This window comes from Chrysochloris asiatica, unplaced genomic scaffold (assembly GCF_000296735.1).
Source record: "Chrysochloris asiatica unplaced genomic scaffold, ChrAsi1.0 scaffold00009, whole genome shotgun sequence".
NCBI classification, from domain to species: domain Eukaryota; kingdom Metazoa; phylum Chordata; class Mammalia; order Afrosoricida; family Chrysochloridae; genus Chrysochloris; species Chrysochloris asiatica.
The window spans coordinates 14,877,445-14,901,514 of NW_006408527.1; the positions used below are offsets into that span (position 1 = coordinate 14,877,445).

The following is a 24,070-nucleotide window of genomic DNA, read 5'->3' on the forward strand; positions in this document are numbered from 1 at the left end:
ATCTTTAATCCATGTTGAGTTCATTTTTGTATAGGGTGTGAGGCTAAGGTCTGGTCTCAGACTTTTACATATCGCTTTCCAGTTCTGTCAGCACCATTTGTTAAAGAGACTGTCTCTTCCCCATGCAATGTGCCTAGACACTTTGTCGAAAATCATTTGGCTGTAAGTGGTTGGGTTAATATCTGGATTCTCGATTCTATTCCAATGATCAATGTCTCTTACATTGTTCTATGGTACTTTTAATATTCTCCTCCATGACCATAACTCAAATGCATCATTTCTTTTGCAGGCTTCTTTATTCACTGTCCAACTTTTGCATGAATATGAGGTTACTAAAAATACCTTGGCTTGGGTTAGGTGAACCTTAGTCCACAAACTGACATCTTTGCTCTTCAACACCTTAAAGAGGTCTCGTGCAGCAGATTTGCCAAATGCAATATGTTGTTTGATTTCTTGTCTGCTGCTTCCATGAGTGTTGATGGTTGATCCAAGCAAAACCAAGTCATTGGTAACTTCAATCTTTTCTCCATTTATTGTGATGTCATTTACTAGTCCAGTGGTGAGGATTTTTGTTTTCTTTACATTGAGATGTGATCCATACTGAATCTTATGGTTTTGATCTTCATCAGTAAGCATTTTAAGTCCTCTTCAGTTTCAGCAAGCGAGGTTGTATCATCTGAATATCAAAGGTTTTTAATGAATCTTCCTCCAATCCTGATGCCATGTTTTTCTTTATATAATCCAGTTTCTCGGATTATTTCCTCAGCAGACAGATTGAATAGTATGGTGAAAACATACAACTCTGGCACACACCCTTGCTAATTTTGAACCATTCAGTGTTCCCTTGTTCTAGTCAAATAACTGCCTTTTGCACTATGTACAGGTTCCTCATGAGCACACATAAGTGTTCTGGAATACTCATTCTCTGAAATGTTGTCCATAGCTTGTCATGATCCACATTATCGAAAGCCTTTTCATAGTCAATAACACAAAGGTAAACACCTTTCTGGTAGTCTCTGCTTTCAGCCATATGACATCTCTCATTGCATGTCCTGGTCTGAATCCAGCTTAAACCTCTAGCAGTTCTCTGTCAATGTACATTTTCAAGCATTTTAACTTGTATGATAAATTAATGATATTGTCTGATGACTTCTGCAGTCCACTGGGTCACTTCTCTTTGGAATGGGCACAAATCTAGGTCTCTTCCAGTCAGTTGACCAGGTAGCTGTCTTCCAAATTTCTTGGCATAGATGAGTGAGTGTCTCTAGTGCTTCATTAGTTTGTTGAAAGCTTTCCATTTGTATTCCATCAGTTCCTGGTGCCTTGTTCTTTGCCAATGCCTGCAATGCACCTTGGTCTTCTTCATTCAGTATCATTGGCTCTTAATCATAATGTACCTCTTGAAATGGTTGAACATCAACCACTTCTTTTTGGTACAGTGACTCTGTGTATTCCTTTCATCTCCTTTTGATGCTTTCTGCATCATCCAATATTTTGCCCATAAAATCCTTCAATATTGCAAGTCGAGGCTTTATGTTTTTCTTCAGTTCCCTCATCTGGAGAAATATTGAGCGCATTTTTCCCTTTTGGTTTTCTACCTCCAGGTCTCTGAATATTTTGTTACAATATTTGACTTTGTCTTCTTAAGCGGCTCTTTGAAAATTTCTATTCAGCTCTTTTACCTCCTCATTGCTTCCATTTGCTTTAGCATCTCTATGCTGGAGAGAAAGTTTCAGAGTCTTTTCTGACATTCATTTTGGTCGTTTCCTTCTTTCTTATCTTCTTAAAGACATTTTTCTTTCTGCCTGTATGATGTTCTTAATGTCATCCCACAATTCTTCTGGTCTCTGGTCTTCAGTGTCTAACTCATCAAATCTATTCTTCAACAACAACATGGTCAGACTTAAAACAACACAGATAGGTTTTTATCCAATTGCCTGACACCTCAAAACTAATAGGGTTGGAACTTATGAAAGTCATAAGTAGGTTCATTGTAAAGTTTAACGTACCCTAAGCCCTGTTCCTATGGAATGATTTTCCCAAGGATAGACAAATCTGTTTCCCTGGAATAGATAAGGTCTCAGTTCTTAGAAATAAGGAACTACAGGATACCTGAGCCAGGTGCCTGTATCTGGGTGGGGCTTGCTGATAAGTCCAGTAAACAAGGAGAATTTTCATGGTCTGCATAAAAATTGTCACCAACCATTTCTCCCATAGCACGTTCTGCTTCTTATTTGGGTTCAGTAATTCATTGCAATGATCACACAGAACTCAGACACCAAACACAGTTATGGGCTTTATTAGAGAAGTTAACACGTTAAAGGTTTTAAACATTTCCTTCCTTCCAGGTAGTTTGCAAATCCTGGTGGTAACTCCTGACAACCCAATGTGATGTGTTGAAGGGTTTTATTTCGGCTGCATGTGAAATGAAAAAACTCTTAGTCTCATTGCACATGCCTCCAGCCCAGGCTTGCAGGCCCCTGCCATAGTGTAGCCAGGACTCGATCTTTATAGACACACATACACGTTCATCACACCATGTACACATGCACACTCACAGTCTCACACCACACATCAAACACTCACAACACACCTTTACACACTCACATACTCATCCAACACACAACACACACATTCACAATTATATACCACACACTCATAGTAACATACATACACCACACATCACCCACACTCATGTCATATACACATCACGTTCTTTCTCTGCTCATTCTCCATCAATTTCTCTCTGGGCCATTCTAAAGCCCAGGGGATCACAGAGCTCAGCTCCCCACTGGGGAGAGTCCTTCATATAGGGAAGGCTAGTGGATGATCTGAGCCGAGGCCTCTGGCACTCTGACCAGTGGCCAGTGGTTGCAGTTGAACATCTTTCCGTAATTGATGACTGGAGAAATCGCAACTACACCAGTTATGGAATATGGAAACCCAGAGAGGGATGGGTCAGGGCAGACTGCTTGTCCCCCACACGCTTCCTCTGCACCTGTTCTGAGCCTCCTATTCAGCTTCCACTGCAGATGTTGTTGTTTTGCATTCTAGACAGCATGTGATAAATCTGGGGTGCATGGGTGAGTGCACAGTACACTGAGGAGGCCTGAGGGAGTCAGGCACACCTCCTGCAAACATAGTCTAAATCCTCTGTAGTTACAAGAGGCTGCAATGCCTGGAGTTGGGGCCTAAAAACCTAGGCACTTGTAACACCCAGGAACGACCCCTGGGAATCCTCCCCATAAGTAAGAACTATTCATATTTCCTCATGTAAAAATGCTTGAAGTACTTCCATGTCTGAGATTTTTCCTTGGCCTCATGAAAGACAGGCTGGACAGGGATCAGCCCTACTTTATAAAGAAGGCTTTCTCAAAGCCAGAAAGTTCTAAGCCAGGACTAGAAGTCAGATCTTTCCAAGATATCTTACCAATTACCTCTGCATCTTTCTCTTCCCATGGCTCATGGGGTTTTACCCCCTGAACCCTCAGTATCATAAAATATCACTCAGCCAAGTGGTCTATCACAAGTCCCCCATGAAAAGGCAATGCCTTATGGAGGTGGTTGGGAGAAAAGGGACGACTAAACTGAGATGCTGGATGAGCAGTGGTAAGACCTCAGGAATGATATTTCACAGGATGGAATTTCAGGGACCTCCTAGCCCCCTCTTCATTTTATAGATAAAGAAATTAAGACTCTAAGAAAGGCAGTAAATAGCTCAAAGTCCAGTAGTTACTCAAAACATTTGTCAAATGAGTTCATTGTTGGCTGATGAGAACTACAACAGATCACTGGGTGGTACAATTTGTGTTAAGTTACTAACCTAAAGGTTGGTGATTCAAATCCACATAGTACCACGAAAGAAAGGCGTGGAGAACTGATTCCATCAAGATGACGGCCAAAACAATCCTATGGAGCAGTTCTACTTTGTAACATGGGGGTCGCCATGCATCAGAATCAGCTCAACAGTAATGATTTTGTTTTGATTTTATTTATTTTTAGTTGTAAGGACTACAACTGGCATCTTCTGACTTAAGGTTCAAGCTCTTATCCATACATCCTCGATGAGAGAAAAATAATGAGAGGGCTCCTTTATCCCAAAGACAGAGAGACAAAGCAAATGACTCTTACTCCTATAGATAAAGCTAAAGCATAGGAGGGACTCTTAAGACAAAGTGATGAAGACAAGGAAATAGCAGATCTGGTAGTTGCCTGGGGAGCCTCTGAACCTTAGAAACTCATCCTCACTCAACACATGTTTTCTCAATTGCTGACTTCCGCTGTGGTTTGCTAATATTTTCTTTTTAGTATAACACTAGTTAGCAAACAACACAAATTTCATTTCCTCATTTTCAAACCTTGCTTTTCGTGAGGGCCAGAAAACTATTTCAGATCACAAAAGGTTCTGGGTTGGGCAGTGGGTCTTTGTCCCTCTCCAGAGGCTCTCAGATGAGATCTTGCTTGGGAAGGAGCCATGAACCTCTGGATTTGGTCACTTTACTTCCTGCCAGGTAAGTGCTATGAGGAAGTACAATTCCTCAGACTTCTTACGAGATTTGAATTGGCCACACGTACAGAAGTTGCCAGGCATCTTCAGCTAAGATGTTTCTGGACACATTCCACTGCAAACCAATACCTAGGGCACTGCAAGGATGGAGGTCTTCTCCACCCTATGCCAGTGTTGTTGCTCCATTCTAGATACTTCTATTCGGGTCAGGTGTTCATTCATAAAGGCTGAAGGGATTATCATATCTCCCAGATTTGTTGTTGTTGTTGTTAAGTGCTGTCGAGTCGATTCCCACCCACAGCGACCCTATACAGGGTTTCTGAGGAGCAGCTGGTGAGCTTGAACTGCCGACTTTGAAGTTCAAACAGCTTTGCAGTCTGGTGCATTAACCCACAGCGCCACACCAGAACTCCTCTCCCAGAAATGATAGCCTGTTAATATGAGATCTTGTCACAGGTGCCTCCAAAGTTCATTCTTCTTACTTCCATGTTCATGTTCTCTTTCTTTGGGTCTCTTTCTCTCTTGAATTTTCAACTTTCAACTCTACATGAAGTGTTCCTAATACATTCTGCAGCCCTACTCTATTTTCTGAGTACCATATCTCAGGAAATGAAACTGACCTCTGGGCACTCTCACTTGAATTTCACCAAAATCCAAAATGCTACATGCTCTGCGCTTTACCTTAAGCTTCTCCTTGGTCACCATGCCAAGCAGCTTACTCCATTTGTCTTAACTGTCTCTGACAACAGCCTCAAAATGTCAGAATGGCTTTTTAACACCTTTTTTCATTTACGGTTACTGTTGATCCAATAATTGGCCAATTCATGTTAATTTCTGTTATTGTTGTTTGTCACCATCAAATTGGCTTCATCTCATGGCAATCTTGTGGATCCTAGAATAAATGTTTCCTGGTCCTTCATGGTTACTGGTGTGGCTCTGTGGGCTAATGCATCAGACTGCAAAGTTGTTTGAACTGCAAGGTCGGTGATTCAAGCTCACCAGTTGCTCCTTGGAAACCCTATAGAGGGTCACTATGGGTCGGAATTGACTTGACAGCACTTAACAACAACAACATGGTTACTGGTATGTCCGAGTCCATTCTTGTGACTGTTGTGTCAATCCAGCTCATTAAGAAACACTTCTCGTGTCTGCTGATTCTCTACCAAACATGATGTGCTTTTCAGGAGATTGATCTTTCTTGAAGACATGTCCAAAATAAGTGAGTAGAGGTCTCTCCATCCTTTCTTCTAAGGAGCATTCTGATTGTTATTTCTTTAAAGACTGATCTATTTATTCCTATCACAGTCCACAGTATATTCAACATTCTTTGCCAATTACCACAGTTCAATTGCATCAGTCCTTCTTCTGTCTTCCTTTTCCATTATCATACTTTTGCATGCATATGAGATGACTGAAAAAATCATGGCTGACAACAGGTTGGTTGTATATTAAGTCCATCTAGAGGCACTTTGGAAGAAAGTCCTGACCATCAACTTCTGAAAAAGCAGTCACTGAAAACCCTAAGGGGTACAATTAGACTCTAACAGACATGGGTTGCTAAGAGTCAGAATCAATCCCATGGCAACAGGTGGTGGTGGGTATAATTGATAGATCCACAATTATTAAGCTGAGAAGCAATGACAGCCTCTATTAGAATGGAAGCAGAAGGAATGAAAAGGAAAGCTAAGATACACGATTAATTTCTTCATTATCTTTCCTACTTCCTTTAAACCAACCTGCATGATTAATCTTGAAGATTTATCTTCTTAAACCTTAACTCTAATTATGGGATTGCCCTTCCTCCAAACCTTACAATACTCCCACTGCCTACTGAATTAAATACAAATTTCTCCAAAGCATCCACTTTTTATAGTACTCCCCCAGGCACTTTCTAACCTTCCATGAAACAAGAATCTTCCCGAACACATTCTGAGCTACCATGTTCTTTCTGCTCATGTTAGTTCTTCTTCTAAGAACATCTTTTGTCTCACCATTCCTTTGATGGGTCCTTCAAAGACCATCTCAAACTCCTTCTCCTTATTGTACACTTTCTGAGTCCCACCTACCAAGCTCCAACAACTGATCACATTTTGCCTTGTAATATGGATCAATGTGGACCCATCTTATTTTGTTACTTAAGTGGAAAGCTCCTTAAGGGTAAAAATGGTTTGTTGTGATTTGTATTCTTTGTGATGCCTTGAATATAGAAGAAACACAATAAATATTTGTTGACTTGAAAACTGAAAAGCTCAAAAGAATGGAATTTTACTGAGATTGCAGATACCGTGAGACATAGTCAGAGACTATGGGCACGGTCTATGTATGGTTAAGTTTGAATCTCAGAGGGAAGAATAGTTGGGAGGAAGAATGAAAGAGCCACAAGAGTGAAGGGTTCCTCAAATGGTACCACTTCAGCCTTACATAACAATGACCATGATAATGGTATGGCTCAGACACCATTTCATTCTGTTATTGAAAAGGTTGCTATGAGTTGGAACTAATTCTATGGACCCCAACAACTGTTTGTCCTGAGCAGTCTCCCCATTCTTGCTGGGCCAGCGGGATCTCTGCCATGGACCCTCACACTTTGGAGCACCCACTGATTATTTGTATTTTCTACAGTCATGTCCATTCCTATAGGGTACAGAATTCACCAGCCCATACTTCCTCTTCTAGATCTTGACTTTCCTGTCCAAATGACTCCACCCTACTTCCAGTGACTGTGTGAACCTCTACCCTGGGTCTTACTTCTGAGGGTGACCCTGCATCCTACAAAAATGTGACCACATACAGCTGTTTAAAGAAGAGATGGGGTGTAGATGGAACTTGCACATACAAGCTGAGATGTCTGTCATGTATAGTAGGACCTTTGGGATGTGGTCAGGGGTCAGAGGTAAGAGGACAAGGAAGTTAGACCTGACGCCAGGAGCATGAACTCTGGGGTTGGTTTTCACAGAAGAGCCATGTTCTGGAGTGGTAATGCAAGGAGTATGTGAATTTGACAAGACAAGGGTTGTTGTTCCAAGTGCCATCAAGTCAGTTCTGACCATAGCAGCCCTGTATAGGGTTCCCAAGGAGTGGCTGGTGAGTTTGAACCACCAATCTTGAGGTTCAAACCAACCTTGCAGTCCAGCGCATTAGCCCGCAACGCCACACCAGATACAAAACATATTTTACTCAACAGTTTACTAGTTTTGTCTATAACTTTAAAACATTTACACATATGGTATTTGGGTTTTCATTTGTACTTCTGTCCCAATTATGCAAATCTGAGGGGTAGGTCTAGTCCACTGAGCCCAATGTATGTAGCACAAATTGCAGACCATGTCCCTTTAGACAAATACAGAAATCTCAGGCCAGCTTTCCATTTCCCAAGATTCTGCTATGACTTGAATTAATCAGGTTCTCATCATTACTCCCTCCATTCATTACACAACAGCCAACGACTATCTTCAGAGCATCCCACCAGCCAAAACCTCAGAAAGGTTTACTTTATTTTGCATTATGAAAATTACAGGGTTTTTTGTTGTTATTTTTTCATGTTCCACACATATATTTTTGGACTCCTGGTGTGGGATGTAGGATCAGCACTGGACTTCAAACCATAAGGTCGGCAGTTCAAAACCTATTAGTTTCTCCTTGGAAACCCCATAAGGGTTGCTATGAGTTAGAACCAACTCCACAGCATGTACAACAACATATATATTGACATTGATTGAGAGTGACTTTTTAAACCACCTCTCTCTCTTGCCCCTACCATCACCTCTGAAAATCAAGCCATCAATTCAGAGATTAATGTCACTTTGGAGCTTTTTTTGCAGTATTAACATTAAAGAGATTTGTTTCTTTAGGGACCTTTATTCCTCCCTTTCTTCCCCAGAATCATTTGCAAATGTAGTTCTATAGCCCAGAATTGTAGAACTGCAAGGATACCTGGGGCATTTGTTGAAAAATACAGATGTCTCCATCCTAGACAAGGAGCTCTGGTAGCATAGTGGCTATGAATTGGGCTGTGAACTGCAAGGTCAGCAGTTCGAAACTACCAGCTGTTCCACAGGAGAAAAATGAGGCATTCTGCTCCCATAAAAATTTACAGCCTCGGAAACCCTGTATAGGGTCGCTATGAGTCAGAACCGACTCCATGGTACATAACCACCACCACCCATCCTAGACAGATGTAGTCATCATCCCTAAGGGTAGGATAAATCATCTGCATCTTGATCATCTGCATCTTGGCAAGTTCTCAGATTACTATGTTTGTTTAACCCTTTTTTGTGAATTGAGTGAAGGTTTACAGAGCAGATCAGTTTTCCATTCAACAATTGGTACACATTTTGTTCATGCAATCTTCACAATGTAATATCACTTATACCAATTCCTCCCTGGGTTTACTATTTCCATTCCTCTTTCTTTATTAACCCTTCCTGTCTTCCAAACTTTGTTCTTGGGCAAATGCTGCTCTTTTGATCTTGAATGGTTGATTATTCTAAGGAATGTATTCCTGCCTAGTGTTATGTTGTTATGTGCTGTGGAGTCAGTTCCGACTCATAGCGACCCTGTACAGGGTTTCCGAGGCTGTAAATCTTTACGGGAGCAGAAAGCCTCATCTTACTCCTGTGGAACAGCTGGTAGTTTTGAACTGCTGACCTTGTGGTTCGCAGCCCAATTCGTAACCACTACGCTACCAGAGCTCTTTCCCTAGTGTTACAGCTCACCTTATGTTAGTGTTGTCTCATTGTTATGTGCCATTGAGTCAGTTCCGACTCATAGTGACCCTGTATAAGGTCATTGACCCTGTGGCTCACAGTCCAGTGCTGATCCTACAGTGCCACACCAGGAGTCCTGTTCACCTTGTAACTTGTCTGTTGTTTGGTTGAAAATTGTATCACATGGATGAGCTCAGTTTTAGGCCTGAAGGGTGTTGAAGGTCATAGTCTTGGGAGTTCCACCAGTCTCTATCCTACCAGTAAACCTGGTCTTTCTTATGATGGTAAGTTTTGTTCCACATTTTTCTTCCTCTCTATCTGGGACTTCCTAATTTGACCCCCTTTCAGAAGGGTTGGTGTTGGTAGGTAAGCAGCATCTCGTTCTCCTGGTCTACAGATTCTAGAAATTAAGGTTCATATGGTCCGTGAGTTCACTGGGCTAACTGTTTCCATGCATCTTTGATTTTCTCACTCTTCTTTGCTCCACACGGGAATAGTTGCATCTTAGATGGCTGCCCATACCACCCCTGCAAGATGACTCTTAAGCACACTGTGCTATTTTAGAATTCTAAACCAGGAGATTGGAACTGTTTCAGTTCATTAATTTAGGAAAAATCCCTTTCTAAGACGACATATGTTGTTAACTATTAGGAACTTCAGGGAAGTTTGGTTACTTTCTCCTGAGGTTTTGGTCATTTTCAGATCGCCAACTAGTGCCCCCTTGTTCTGACCAGAACTCAGTGTGCCCAGAAGCTCTCTTTGTGCTTTGTCTCACTAGCTGAGCAATGAGGAAGTCTGGGACTTACCCAGAATCCCAACCTAAGTGGAAGAAGACCAAACTCTGTTATTAGGATCTTTATTATTATAATTTCTTGTTCTGGGGGAAGCAGCATTCATGGTCCACTCTGCCTAGGTTCTCAGCCATAAATGTCCCTGTACATCCCCCCTCAACTGGGCTTTACACACAGGTGTGTGTGAGCATTCTAGAGGCACAGGAGGGTCCTCTCATCCCTTAAACTGGCTCATGTGCTTTGCATAATGTCGCCCTTCCATTGCCATCACAAATTTCAGCAGATGTAGAGCCGTGACTGGCTATTCATGTAAGGGTTTCCACATCATCTCTTACATTTCTCACTGCCTCTTCGACTCCTTCTGCCAACATGTTCCTGCAAATGCTTTCTTCCTAGCCCTTGTCTTACTACATTCCATGTTCGCGTGTTTGCTTTTATCTCCTTTCCCCCAGACTGGAATGACTTCCTCAGACCTACTGGCTTCTCCAGAAGCCTCAATCCCTGTCTCTTTCCTGAGTGTTTCTTGACTTTCTTTATTTGACTAAGCTCTTACTGTGAGCCCTGTGGTTGAATTTCAGAAGCTTTGTGAACTCCATGACCATGCTGTTTTCCCTCACAACGAACCTTTAGCTGAGCTGTCCTCACTGCCAAGAAGACTTTCTTCTCCTCCACCCTGTGTCCTTTACTCTATGAACCTCCTTGCCAGAAAGATGCAGACCAGAAAGATGGGGACCCACCTACTATAGCTGAAATTCCTACACAACTTGACCCACTTCTCTAGCTGATTCAACCGAATTAGACATGTCTTCTCTCAGCTACAACACAGGCCTGCTTAGGACAAGGCCTCATGAACTGCGGTTTCAAGCGCCAAGAGTGAGAGATGATTCAGCACTCTTTTCCCTTCCCACATGCATACAGTATGCACACATGCACTTGCTTCTCCCCTTCTGTCCCCTCGCTCACTCCCTCAGTGAAGGCAGTCACCATTCTCTCAACTGCCCTCCGTGCCCAATTCACGTCACAACTTAGACATCATTTCTTCCAGAACCCTTCCTCAAACTATACAACAGTCTAGGTCAGGTGCCACTGCTTGATACTTCCAAGGATCCCTAAGCTATCTCTGTCAGGGAATTTAAGACATTGTTCTGTAATACACCACGTTTACACTGTGTTGGTATACCTAGTCATCTGCTCCATCTGTGAAGAGAGTGATATCAACTATTCAATAAATACTAGCTCACCGATGGAATAAATACAACTACGGACGAATGGTTTAGCTGAATGGGTGTGAGCAAAACAAAACCCTATTGCCATGGAGTCCATTGTGATTCAGCTTTCTTAAAGACCCCGCATGTTTTGGAGTAGAACTGAGCTCCACAGGATCCTTAGTGGCTGTCATCTTACAGAACTAGATTGTCAGGTCATTTTTAAAGGTGTCACTGCACAGATTGGAACCGCCAATCTTTTAATTAGTAGCTGAGAACAAACTGTTTGCACCACCCAGGGACCTAAACAAAAGTGGAAAGGTAAACCTGTTGCAGCATAACCCACACGATGCCTCCCAACACCACCCGAAAGTCATTTGGGGGTTGTGTGCTGTTTGAGGTCATCCATGGCATAGCACCTCTCATTGGAGTTGGTGGTATTTGAATTATATGCTCTGGGGGTTGGTGTCTGGGTCCTTATGGGTTTGGGTTTGGTGATGAGGCTGAGGCTGGGGAGAGGTGTGGCTAGTACAAGCTGGGACTAGGCATAGCGTTGTAGACTGACATAAAGCTGAACTGAGGTTGTGCATGGAGTTAGGGTAGCAAAAGGCTGAGAAGAAGCCTAAAGCTAGAGGTTTACATAGGGCTGAGGCTAAGGACTGGCTGAGTCTGGGCTGATAATGGTGATGGGACTGGGACTGGGGCAAGACTGTGCTGAAACCAGGGCTTGGGTTGAATTTAGTACTGGAGATGGGGATGTGGCTGGGATTAAGATCTCATTGAGGATGGGATTTCCTCTGCATTAACTCTCTCTCCCTTCAGTATCAAACGCTCTAAAGATTCTCCCAAAAGTTGACCTGGAGGGAGAACTAGGAGGGTCCATTACCTTCACGTGCTCACTGCCTGAAAAGTACACGAGGGTCTATCTGTGCCGGGAGATGACTGGATCCAAAGGTTGTAACACCATAGTGTCCAGTGGGACCTTTGTCAAGAAAGAATACCAGAACCGAGTCACCAAGAAGGTGTATCCAGACAAGAATCTGTTCTTAGTGGAGATGACAGACTTGGTTGAGAGTGACAGCGGAGAGTATGCCTGTGGGATAGGCATGAACACAGACCGAGGCAAGAACCAGCAAATCACCCTCAGCATCAGCGGTACGTACCCCGAGAATGTTTTCACTTGGAGAGGCTTCAACAATCATCCAGGTGTACCAATTCCCCAGCCTCTTGTGTTGTTGCGATCCACACAGTTGAAATCTCATAGCATCAATTAACTTAATTTTCTCTTCAAAGTGTATAAAAGAAACAAGTTAGTTCACTCTTTGCATTGGCCATCCTATTCGGGCCATGGGTCTGGGGGAAGATTAGACGTTCCGAGACTAGAGAATACTGGAACCAAAAGGACATAATTTTTATCCCATGTGAGATCAGCATGAGGAAAAATACTTTCCAAGGCCAAAGTTGTTATTTTGTGATATGATCCATCCCTTATGTCTCCTGAATCCTGCCTTTCTCCTTGGCTCCACTGGTGTCTCCGCATACATACAACACTAATTCACAGCCTCAAATCCCAGTGGCTTCTGAGAGTTTTGCAGGAAATGTTGAATGAGGTTAGGGGAGAGAGTATTCCTTCATGAGAACCACCAGCCCAGTTCCTTTTCTGCTTCTCTGGTGGGTCCTGCCATCCATCCTGGTTGAGTAAGCTTCAACAGGCACCAACAATCCAGTCTTCAGACCTCAGTCCCCTCCTACCTCAAGCCCACCAATGTCTTCCTCTTGCCTCCAATAGAGTATTATCCATTCTGGGAGGAGGAGCCGGCACCTGAGCCTCCGGGATGGTTTCACAGACTTCTACACTCAACAACTGTTCCTATACCCCCTTGGTTCCACATGCCTGAAGATGACAGTCCTTCAGCATTCATATCCAAAGGTCAGTTCACCAAAGCTAGGATGGGAGAGCTCAGGGAGTAGCTGGGGGCACTGACAATGACAGTGTGGATGGAGAGAGGACATCACTGAGTGGCTGACAGAGCAAAGCTGCGTCTCAGGCATGGGTTTCCCTGCCTTACTACAGGGTACTTCCTTGACACCAGCCTTCCATGTCCTCCTTTAAGAATGACACTGTAGGACAAGCACTGGGCTGCTAACCTCAAGGTCAGCAGTTCAAATTCACCAGTCGTTCCTTGGAAACCCTACACAGGGTCGCTATGAGTCTGAACCAACTTGACAGCACTTAATCCAGCCAGCACAGCAGGCACTACTTGTAGAAATAAAATATCACCACCAGGTAGCATCAGAATCAATGGAATTTGTACTTCATTCACAAAATCTTTTTTTGGATGACTGCCCACACCAAGACTGGGCTGGTTTCCCAGTCAGAAGTCCCCATGCCTCATGCTCTCCACAGAGCTGTCTTCTACCTGCTGGCTTCCAGCGATTTAAACAATTCTATCTTTCAGTGAAAAGATCAAGGAGGATCATACATACCTTTACATTTTTAAATGGCTTCCAATTTTCAAACACATTTGACATACAATATTCCCATCAGAAACCTCACATTAAAAACCTTGAACGCCGTTGCGCTAAAGGGCCCCACCTCCCTAGGTGCCAAGTGGGATAGCACAACTGAGTATGACATAAACCCAGAGTTATGGCTGATAGATGTGGGACAGAGACAAATGATGAGCCCACAAATATGGCACAAGGCATAGTGGGCATAGAACTATGAACAAGGTTTCCCCACACACAGAGGAAACAGAGACATTCTGCCTGGGAAGTCAGGAAGGTTTCCTACAGGAAATGGCATTTGAAGCAAATACTAGGAATTTACTAGGTGTAGATGACATGCTAAGAAGCAGGGGTGTATCTAGGGCATGGCACATGCCCTGCTTGCCACTTGAAAGGGGATGCCAATGAGCAGTTTCTATTCACCATTGCAATTCCCATCATCAGCTGTGAGAGATCATTCAGTCATTTTAAATTAATTGCCAGAGTTGCTATTTCCCCATAAATACTCCTCTGCTTAGAAGGCATTGTAGATCATGAGGCCTGCAAGAACAAAGGTGGTCTGGGTAAAAGGGAAGAAGGGTGTGCTGGGGGAAGAGATGGCAACCCAATCCTGCTAGAGTGAGTGTACATATGGAAGTGGAAGGTTACTTTCTCCTGCTATCTTCTGCAGTAACCACGCGATCTCTGAGGACCCAGACTTCTTCAGTCCACTTCCCGCCCCCCGACACCTCAAACACCTACCACCCTCCAATTTCCAGAACATCTTCAGTGGCAGCTGATAAGCCCTCAACACTCGGGCCAACCATGACAGTCTCAAAGACCTCATCTCGGGAGGAGCAGGTCAGGCCCCAGCCGGTCAGCTACAACCATCAAATTAGGTCCCACAGACAGAGGTAAGGAGCTTCTGTGAGCCACGATGAGCTAATTCTCTGGCAAAGTAGGCTACAGTTAGGAGGTCCTTTGACATCCTCCTGCACCGTCTAACATGAGAAAGCTGAGTAAACTATGTGGGAACCATGTCTGACTTCCCCTGGCTTCACAAGGGGGAAAGATCATTCAAAATCACTCCAAAGCCAATTTTGAATTAGTCAGACATGCTTCCACTTTACAACTGTTTAACCCATTCTGACACCAACCATCCCTCCCACAGCACTCTCTGCTTCACATCTGGGTTCCATAATCCATTGCAATGGCCACACAGAACTCATAACAATACTCATGATTATGGAGTTTTTTAGGGAAGTGAACAGGGTACAATTCAGGATCATAATCAACTCAGGATGCAGCAGTTCTCTAGTCAAGAATGCTTTCTGTCTGCCATACTGCAGGCACGCCTCACTTTTATTTTCAGCCTCTCAGCCATGTGGCCCCTTGGTCTCTGCCCTGCTTGGGCAAGTGATACAAAGTTTCTTTAGTCAGTCTGTAAATGCCCAAAGGGCACATTCTGCAAGCCAGTCTGCTGCCTGTTAGTACTCAACTATACCCAGTCCATGGGCCTAAAGCCTGAAGCTGCTCTGTCTTTCCATGTCACCACCTCATGTTGTTTCTCACACTCCACTCAAGCTCCTCCTTCGATGGTCCTGGATCTTCCATCTCTGCTTCTGAGATGGCTCCTTTTAAACCGAGCTGGAGTGCAAAATTAACCAATCCCAGCCTTAGAGCCCTGTATACCTTATTTGCATAGTCCTACCCAATCACTTGGTGGAAATGAAGACTCTGGATAGAAAAGTCATACCAAGCAAATTAAAGGTACCACAAACCCTTCCTGTTTTTTTCTCTAGAAGACTACTCTGAAATGCTACAGACTGCCTGTGAATATAGCACATCAAGCTCCATTAACAAAACCCATTTACCAATGTCCCCATGCCAGTGAAGGAGTCTCAAAACTTTTAATAATGTCAATATTCATTCATGCCTATTTCGACGGTGGTGATGGTTATGTGTGTAGAGTCGGTTCTGACTCATAGTGACCCTGTACAGGGTTTCCGAGGCTGTAAATCTTTACGGGAGCAGAAAGCCTCATCTCTCTCCCGCGGAACAGCTGGTAGTTTTGAACTGCTGACCTTGCGATTCGCAGCCCGATTCGTAACCACTATGCTACCAGAGCTCCTTGAGGAAATACTAAATGAGAACAACATCTAAAACACAAAACACATACTCTTACACAATTTATAGCACAAAACAACCCTTTCCACATGCACAGCTTCCACACTGACTACGATAATTAAGAGTGTGGCTCTGATGCCTGAGTTCACTATCACAAGCAGCTCTGGGATGGTAGGCAGGCCACTTAATCTCACTGATACTTCATTTATCTCCTCCTAGGACTGATCTCTACAAGTTGTTGTTGTTAGATGCCATCGAGCCAGTACCGACTCATAGTGATCCTATGCACAACAAAAAGACACACTGCCCAATCCTGGGCCAACCTCACAATTGTTGCCACACTTGAGCCCATTGATGCTGCCACTTGGCCAATCCATCTCACTGGGGGTCTTCCTCTTTTTCTCTGACCCTCCACCTTACCAAACATGATATCCTTCTCCAGTGACTGGTCCCTCCTGACAATATGTCCGAAGTATGAGAGACGAAGTTTGGTCATCCTGGCCTCCAAAGAGCACTCTGGCTGCACTTCTCCCAACACAGATCAGTTGGTTCTTTTGGCAGCCCATGGCAATTTCAATATTCTCCTCTAACACCATAACTCAAAAGCATCAATTCTTCAATGGTCTTCCTTATTCACTGCCCAGCTTTCACATGCATATGAGGTCATTGAAAATACCAGGGCTTGGGTCAGTGAGTATTAACTGTTGTGTTATCAAAATTACCATGGGAGAATCTTAAACAAAAGAAGAAAAAACATCTAAGCCACCACTATGCCATTTAATCAGACTCTCAAGAATGGAGCTCAAGAGTGACACTTTTCTAATGCTCTCTGTTGTTGTTGTTAAGTACCGTGGAGTTGGTTCTGACTCATAGTGACCCTGCACAGGATTTCCAAGGCTGTAAATCTTTACGGGAGCAGAAAGCCTCATCTTTCTCCTGTGGAGCAGCTGGGAGTTTTGAACTGCCGACCTTGATTGAGGTTAGCAGCCCGATTCATAACCACTACACCAGAGCTCCTAATTGCAGTGAGAATTAAGACTGCTCACTATAAAGCTGTACTGGTCAGTGTGGCCAGTAGGCACATATGAAAACTGAGCACTTGACATCTGTCTGGTATGAATTGAGATCCGGGTTTTAAAGACTTAGTGTGAGAAGAAGTATTGCTCAATATTTCAGTAATAAGTTTGTCAATTACATATATACAATTGTACATATACAAAAGATGTCAATTATACACAGAAAGGAGAATATTTTAGGTATATTATGCTAAATAACAGGGAGCATAGTGGCTCTGCAGGATAAACACTGGACTGTGAACCACAAGGTCACCTGTTCAAGCCCACCAACCACTCCACAGGAAAAGATGAGGCTTTCTGCTCCTGCAAAGATTTACAGCCTCAGAAACTCTATGCAAGGTTGTTGCGGACCGTGTAAGACTGGTCAAGGTAGTTATGAGTCGGAACCGACTCAACGGCACTTAACAATAAAGCTAAATAGCATGTTCTATTAAAATTACTTACACTTTCATCTGTTTCCTGATCTAAGAAACAGGAGTCCTGGTTCTGTTCTGAACCACTTTTAATGTGGCATCTAGAAAATTTACATAACATGTATGACTCACGTTGTATTTCCATAAAACAGCACACAGGTCTAAAAGTTGGGTGCAGTGCAGGGAAGTGCTAAAATTTACCACTTGTTATTGTTAAGTGTTGTTGAGTTGGTTCTGACTCACAGAAACCCTGTATAGGGTATCCAAGGAGAGCCTGGTGGGTTTGAACTGCCAACCTTGTGGTTCACCATCAGGTGCTGATCCTACAGAAGTCATACCATACCAGAAGTCCAAAAGTGACCACTAGAGGGCAGCATTATAGAGGACTCCACTACCTACTCAATGCTGTTGAATGGGTTCCAATTCATAACTACTTTACAGCCCAAGAGTTTCCGAGGCTGTGATCTTTACAGAAGCCGATTGCCCCATCTTTCTCTCAGGGGTGGATTCAAAACACTGACCTTTTGTTTAGCAGCGGAGTGCTTAACCAGTGTGCCACCAAGACTCCAAAAAACCCTCTACAATAATTGGAATTTCTTTTGCTTAGCAAAATATAAACTTATTATTATAGCTAGTGACTTTAAACATCATTTGATTTTATAGATAAGGAAGTCAGGAGATACAAGTAGTTTCAAAGAGAACCAAACTCCTGTTTCCTGGTTCAGTAAATCACATTGGCATACCAGTTAAAGAATTGACGGTAATATAACAAACCTTCTCTGAATCTCTCGTGGCTCCATATGATACGCACTGGACTGCAAACCACAAGGTTCACGGTTCAAGCCTGCCAGCAGCTCTGCAAGAGAAAAGATAAGGCTTTCGGTTCCTTCGAAGATTTAAAGTCTCAGAAACCCTACACAGGGTCTCTATGAGTCGGAACAGACTCAACAGCACTTAACAACTATGTTCTAGACTATTTCCTAAACATATAAAAAGAAGCTAACATGCAAAATACCCAGGTTAATGCAAGTTTAACTGTGGTAAGAGATGTGATGAATTGAACACAAAATTTGGACAAACAGCACACAAAAACTGATTCTGGCTTTGCCATGATTGGGGAAGAAAAGAGGACTTTAGCACAGGTGACTAAGGAATATAAACATCAATAAAGAAGATTCAGGAAAGGTCTTTCAGGGAGAGGGAACACCATGAGAACTACAACAACAACAAAAAATATCTTTTCAAAAACACATTACAGTTACAGGAAGCTAACTAAGCTTTTTAAATACTTGCTAATTAAATACTTGCAATAATCTTGTAAGGAAATTGAGATGCAGAAGTTGGAAGGGGACTAATATATATGCAGCGTAGCCTTGCTATGTTTTTAAAAAACCTTTTTGAAGGTGTCCTGGTGTGCTGTAGGATAAGCACTGGACTGTTAACCACAAGGTCAGCAGTTCAAAAAGACCAGCTGCTCCTCAGAAACCCTATACAGGGTGGCTATGAATAAGAACCATTTGGAAGGTACTTAACAATAACAAGCTATACACCAGGTGTAGAGTCCCTGGGTGATGCAAACAGTTAATGTGCCCCACTACTGACTGAAGGAGCTCTGGTAGTGTAGTGATTACGAATCACTGGAGAGCGATTTGAGAGTACCCTCTGTTGCAAGGCAGAAAGATGAGGCTTTCTGCTCCCGTAAAGATTTACAGCTTCGGAAACCCTATACAGAGTCGCTATGAGTGGGAACCAACTCCATGGCACATAACCACTGCTAACTGAAAGGAAAGAGGTTGAAGGTTCAAGTCTAGCCAGAAGAGCCTCTGAAGAAAGGGTTGGTGATATAAGTCCCAGAACTCAGTCATTGAAACACCTGTAAGGAGCACAGTCCTACTCAGACACAGTTGGGGTCACCATGAGTCCCAGCAACTGGTATAGACCTAAATTCTTGTGATGATTTTATCTCATCTTCCTAACAGTTCTGCGATACAAGTTTTACTATCCCCACTTAAGAATACAAGGCTCAGAGGTCAGGACTGACTTTTCCAGGTTTTTCAAGACCCCTCAACCACTAAGGAGTTCTGGTAGCGTAGTGGTTACGAATCGGGCAAGGTCAGCGGTTCGAAACTACCAGCTGCTCTGCGGGAGAAAGATGAGGCTTTCTACTCCCGTAAAGATTTACACCCTCGGAAACCCTGTACAGGGTCGCTATGGGTCGGAACCGACTCGACGGCACTTAACAACAACAACACAACCAGTAAAAGGCAGACTCTGCATTTGGACCCAGATTTCCTGACTCCATAGACAAGGCTTTTCTTTTCTTTTTCTTTTTTTTTTTCAGCGAAGTGGTGGATTCTTAATACTAAGGGACATTATTAAGTGGATTCTTAATACTACGGGACAAACCGGTGAGACAATTTTCAAAAAACTGCTCACTCAAGACTCCTACCTCCCTCACTTCCTTTCATTTCCTTCCTCAGAACCTTCAACCGCGAACCCTCTGGTTCTGAAGAGCACGCATTTCACATTCTGATCCCTTCCATCCTGGGCCTTATGCTACTGGCGCTCCTGGGGATGGTGGTGAAAAGGGCCATTCAAAGAAGAAAAGGTGAGCGCCAGGGTTCAGGGCTCTGTAGGGCGAGCTGAGCTGTCCACCAGGCCCAGGGCATTCCCAGCACGCCAGGGGAAACTCAGAAAGCCTTAGGTGAGCAGCTGGGTGTGGGGAAGGGAAATGGGGGTCAATGGCCCAGAAATGAGGGGGAGAGCAGCAGGGACGTTTTAGTCTCCAGGGCCGGGCAGCGCTGCGCCTCATAAAGTACGCACACGTCTACCGAGCCCCTTCAAATCAGACATTGCCAAGGAGGGCTGCTTTAGTTTTCTAAGCACGAGCGTGGGAAGGGGTAGCCACATACCCCTTCCTCCCTCCCTCCCCGTGGCTTTGCCGAGAAGTCCTCTCCAGGAGGGTCCGCCGCCTAGCCGTGAGGATGCGCGCCCTGGAGGCCTCCCAGCGAACTCGGTTGTCGCAGCGGCCCCGAGTGTCTCAGCGGCAGCGCTCCCAAAACATCTACAGCGCCTGCCCGCTGCGAGCCCGGGTTGCAGAGGCAGCAAGTGAGTGAGCCTGTGGGCGGGCTGCAAGGGTGGACACATAGCAGACCTGAGGGTGCGCTGCGGAGCCTGCTGGTCCTGGTCAGGTTTCCGGTAGAATCGGGCTGGGATTGAGGGTGGAGCCGGGCCCCTCGGCCACGCCCTCATCTAGATCCTACCGGTCCTCTTTAGGTTCCCAGCAGGAACCTCTCTCAAGCTCAGGAGCACCCGAGCCTTCCGCCCAGTCTCTGGTAAGCCCCGCCTAGACCCTTGATTAACAGACAGGAGGTACTGGAGGCTTCAAATCTGAGCAAGCGCAATTGTCCAATGTAGCGATTACTTTGCGACCAAGAGCGGGCTTTTGCAACAGGTTTTAGTCACAAAGTCAGGGGAACAAGATACATTGGTTTCCTTTGATGGTGTCGGTAAATTGACTACCAAAGAATTGTGGTAAACGTAGTTTTAAGACTTTTAACCATGCATTTTTCCTGGAATAAATGTGTGCTGATGCTAGTAAATTGTTATTTTTGTTGTTAGGGGCCATTAAGTCGGTTCCGACTCATAGCGACTCTATATAGGTTTTCCAAGGAGCGGCTGGTGGTTTAAACCTTGTGGTTTGCAGTCCATTGTTTATCCTATAGCACCATACCAGGACTCCGATGCTAGTACCTTAATGTTAAGTGCCTTCGGATTAGTTCCGACTCATAGCGACCCTGTATAGGGTTTCCTAGGAGTAACTGGTGAGCTTGAACCGCCGACCTTGCAGTTGAAACAGCTTTACAGTCTGGCTCATTAACCCACAGCACCACACTAGGACTCCTAGTAGCTTAATGGGATAATAAACGGTAACAACGTAGTGGTTACTAATCGGGCTGCTAATCTCAAGGTCAGCAGTTCGAAACTACCAGCAGTTCCACGGGAGAAAGATGAGGCTTTCTGCTCCTGTAAAGAATTACAACCTTGGAAACCCTGTGCAGGGTCGCTATGAGTTGGAACCGACTCCACAGCACTTAACAACAACTACAAATATAGGACGGGTGTTCATGTGGAAAGGAGCCCTGGTGGCGCTGTAGGATAAATATTGGACTGCTAACAAGGTTGGCGGTTGAAACCCACCAATTGCTCCATGGGAGAAAGATGAGGCTGTCTACTCCCATAAAGATCTGCAGACTTGGAAACCCTATATATGGTCTCTTCGAGTTAGAAGCACCTGATGACAGTGGATTTTTGCTTCATATGGAAAAGATTAGACTTGTAGGAGCGTCTAAAAACATGGAAGCTATCCAGACTGTTTCACTGTAATATGATATAAGGGAGAATGTTCTAGTAAATTCTTTAAGGTGGAAGAGGCTCATTTATCCATCAGTCAAGCCGGGCCTAGATGATGCCTTGGAGAGATGTAGATAAGCTTTAACCATTCTTTAAATCTCTGGTAGTGTAGTGGTTACGAATCGGGCTGCGAACCTTAAGGTTAGTGGTTCGAAACTACCAGCAGCTCCGCGGAAACCCTGTACAGGGTCGCTATGGGTTGGAACCGACTCGACGGCACTTAACAACAATTCTTTACATCTAGAAATGGACACAAGGAACTTGTTTTGCTCTCAATTGACTATTGGCAGACAGGTTGAAAAAAGAAAAGAACAAAAAACCCTCAAACTTTATTAGTGTCTTTGATTTAAAAACTAAGATTTTTTTTTTTCCCTAAAGAAACCCACAGTGGTGAAAACACAATTACTTCAAGAACCAGAAAAATCTATGTATAGCAAATTCCTTGTTTTAATTAAGGTGGTATTGGCTGCCATCAGATTGGCCCTGATTGGTCATGAGTTGGGTCATTATGATTCATATGTTCTCACTGGCTGATTTTCAGAAGTAGTTTGCCAGGCCTTTCTTCCTAATCTTAGTCTGAAAGCTATTTAAAGTCCATCCAGCATCATAACCCTCCACTGACAGATAAGTGGTGGCTGTGCAATGGCACCTGGGTGAGGAATTGAACCTGAGTTTCACGTGGAAAGTGAGAGCTGAACTATCAGTGCCCCATAATTCAAACGTAGACCTCCAAACACAGGACTTACAAGATGAAGGTCTACTTTCCACTCAAATGAAGATCTAGGGGTGCTTGTGGTGGTGCTGGTAGAAGGAGTAAAGGGTGGCGTCTTCATGAAGTCATCCAGGGAGTGAGATTCTTTTTGGCTTGTTACTCCACTATACCCTGGAGACTTGCTTTGCCCCAGCCCCTTCCTGGAATGCACTGTCACAACACGTCATGGCCTCTCCGGTTTCTTACAGAGGTACAGAAGATGACTCACCCCACTTCCTAATAACTCCCTAGGAAATGCACATTTCTTCCACTGATCACATCACCTAATCCCTGAGGGGAAACTCCTTCAGCACCTGGGTCTTCTTCAGACTTGTATTGAGCCATGTGATTGTAGCCTGAATCCCATGTAAGGTATTACCTGCCCACATTAGATCTCAGTGTTTTCCAGTTATCGAGGGTGAGACGTCACCCTAAAAATCCCTAGGGCTGGGCTACTTGGAGCTCAGCCACCTGTCTGTGTCTTTGCCCGCTAGAAGTCAACAACCAGGCACATGGAACAGTGCCACCTGGAGAGACACTGTATCACTCTGCCCTGATCTAATATGTCTGTCTTTGGTTGTTCCCAGCTATCTGAAGCTCTCTGGTCCCATTACCCATCCCTGAAGACAAGCTGTGACTATGTGAGCTGCTGCCACCAGCCTCCTGCAAAGATAGAGGATGCTGATTCAGATGACTACATCAACGTTCCCTCCCTGACTCGCCTTCCCAGCTGTCCTCCAGGGCCCAGACCTTTTTACCAATGAGTTTCACCTGTCTGCTGAGTTCCAACACCTGTTCCATCAGTTCTTAGAGCCCCCATTATCTCCCACTGCCCACATCAACACTGGTCTCCAGTCCATATGATTTGAATTAGCAATTAGGATATTTATCCTAATGGAATCTATTGTCTTTCCAGGCTGTGGGATTTACAGTGCTTGTTTAATGTTCTTGACTGCAGATAGGCACGTCTGTTGCTTCAAGAGCCTTTCACAGGCTTGAGCCTCACGTAAGGCCCTGGGCTGCTTCAAGGAGCCTTCTTGGTGCAGTGGTTAAAGCATTCAGCTGCTAACCAAACAACTGGTAGTTCAAATCCACCAGTCACTTCATGGGAGAACGATGAAGCCTGCTTCCATAAGGATTTACAACCCCAGAAATCTTATGGAGCAATTCTATTTTATCCATCCTCTAGGGTCACTAGGAGCTGGACTTGACTTGATGGCATTGCATTTGGTGGGTAGGTTACCTCTAGCCAGGAAGCTAGGAAGGGGCTGGCATGGGGACACCCCTGGGAACAGGTTTATCCTGATTCTAAGGCGTTTTCTTGCCAGTGAACTTTCCACTTAATTTGTGTCCTGGGAACAGGACAATGTATATTGATGTAGCAAAGGATTCTACATTTTCAGAACCATACTTAACTAGGGCCCGATGCACTTAACCTTGCTGGTTAATGAAAGGCAAGGCATATCAAAGTCAGGCCCACAATTAAGAAGCAGATAACTTCTACATATAAATCCCTTTCACTCCAATTATCCTGCCTTGATGCACACAAGTGTTCTGCCCCTAGCATTTCTCCTTTTAGACAGTTTTGGGGCCT

At 44.1% G+C, this 24,070-nt stretch overlaps 1 protein-coding gene across 1 annotated transcript; it reads left to right on the plus strand.

The window, feature by feature from the left end:
• Positions 1-4,474: 4,474 nt before the first annotated feature.
• Positions 4,475-23,240, plus strand: FAIM3 (Fas apoptotic inhibitory molecule 3). Its single transcript, XM_006834209.1, has 8 exons — positions 4,475-4,511; positions 12,032-12,364; positions 12,999-13,139; positions 14,388-14,610; positions 19,793-19,920; positions 20,262-20,420; positions 20,589-20,647; positions 23,064-23,240. Exons 1-8 carry the CDS (start codon positions 4,475-4,477, stop codon positions 23,238-23,240), a joined length of 1,257 nt encoding a protein of 418 aa, XP_006834272.1.
• Positions 23,241-24,070: the final 830 nt, after the last annotated feature.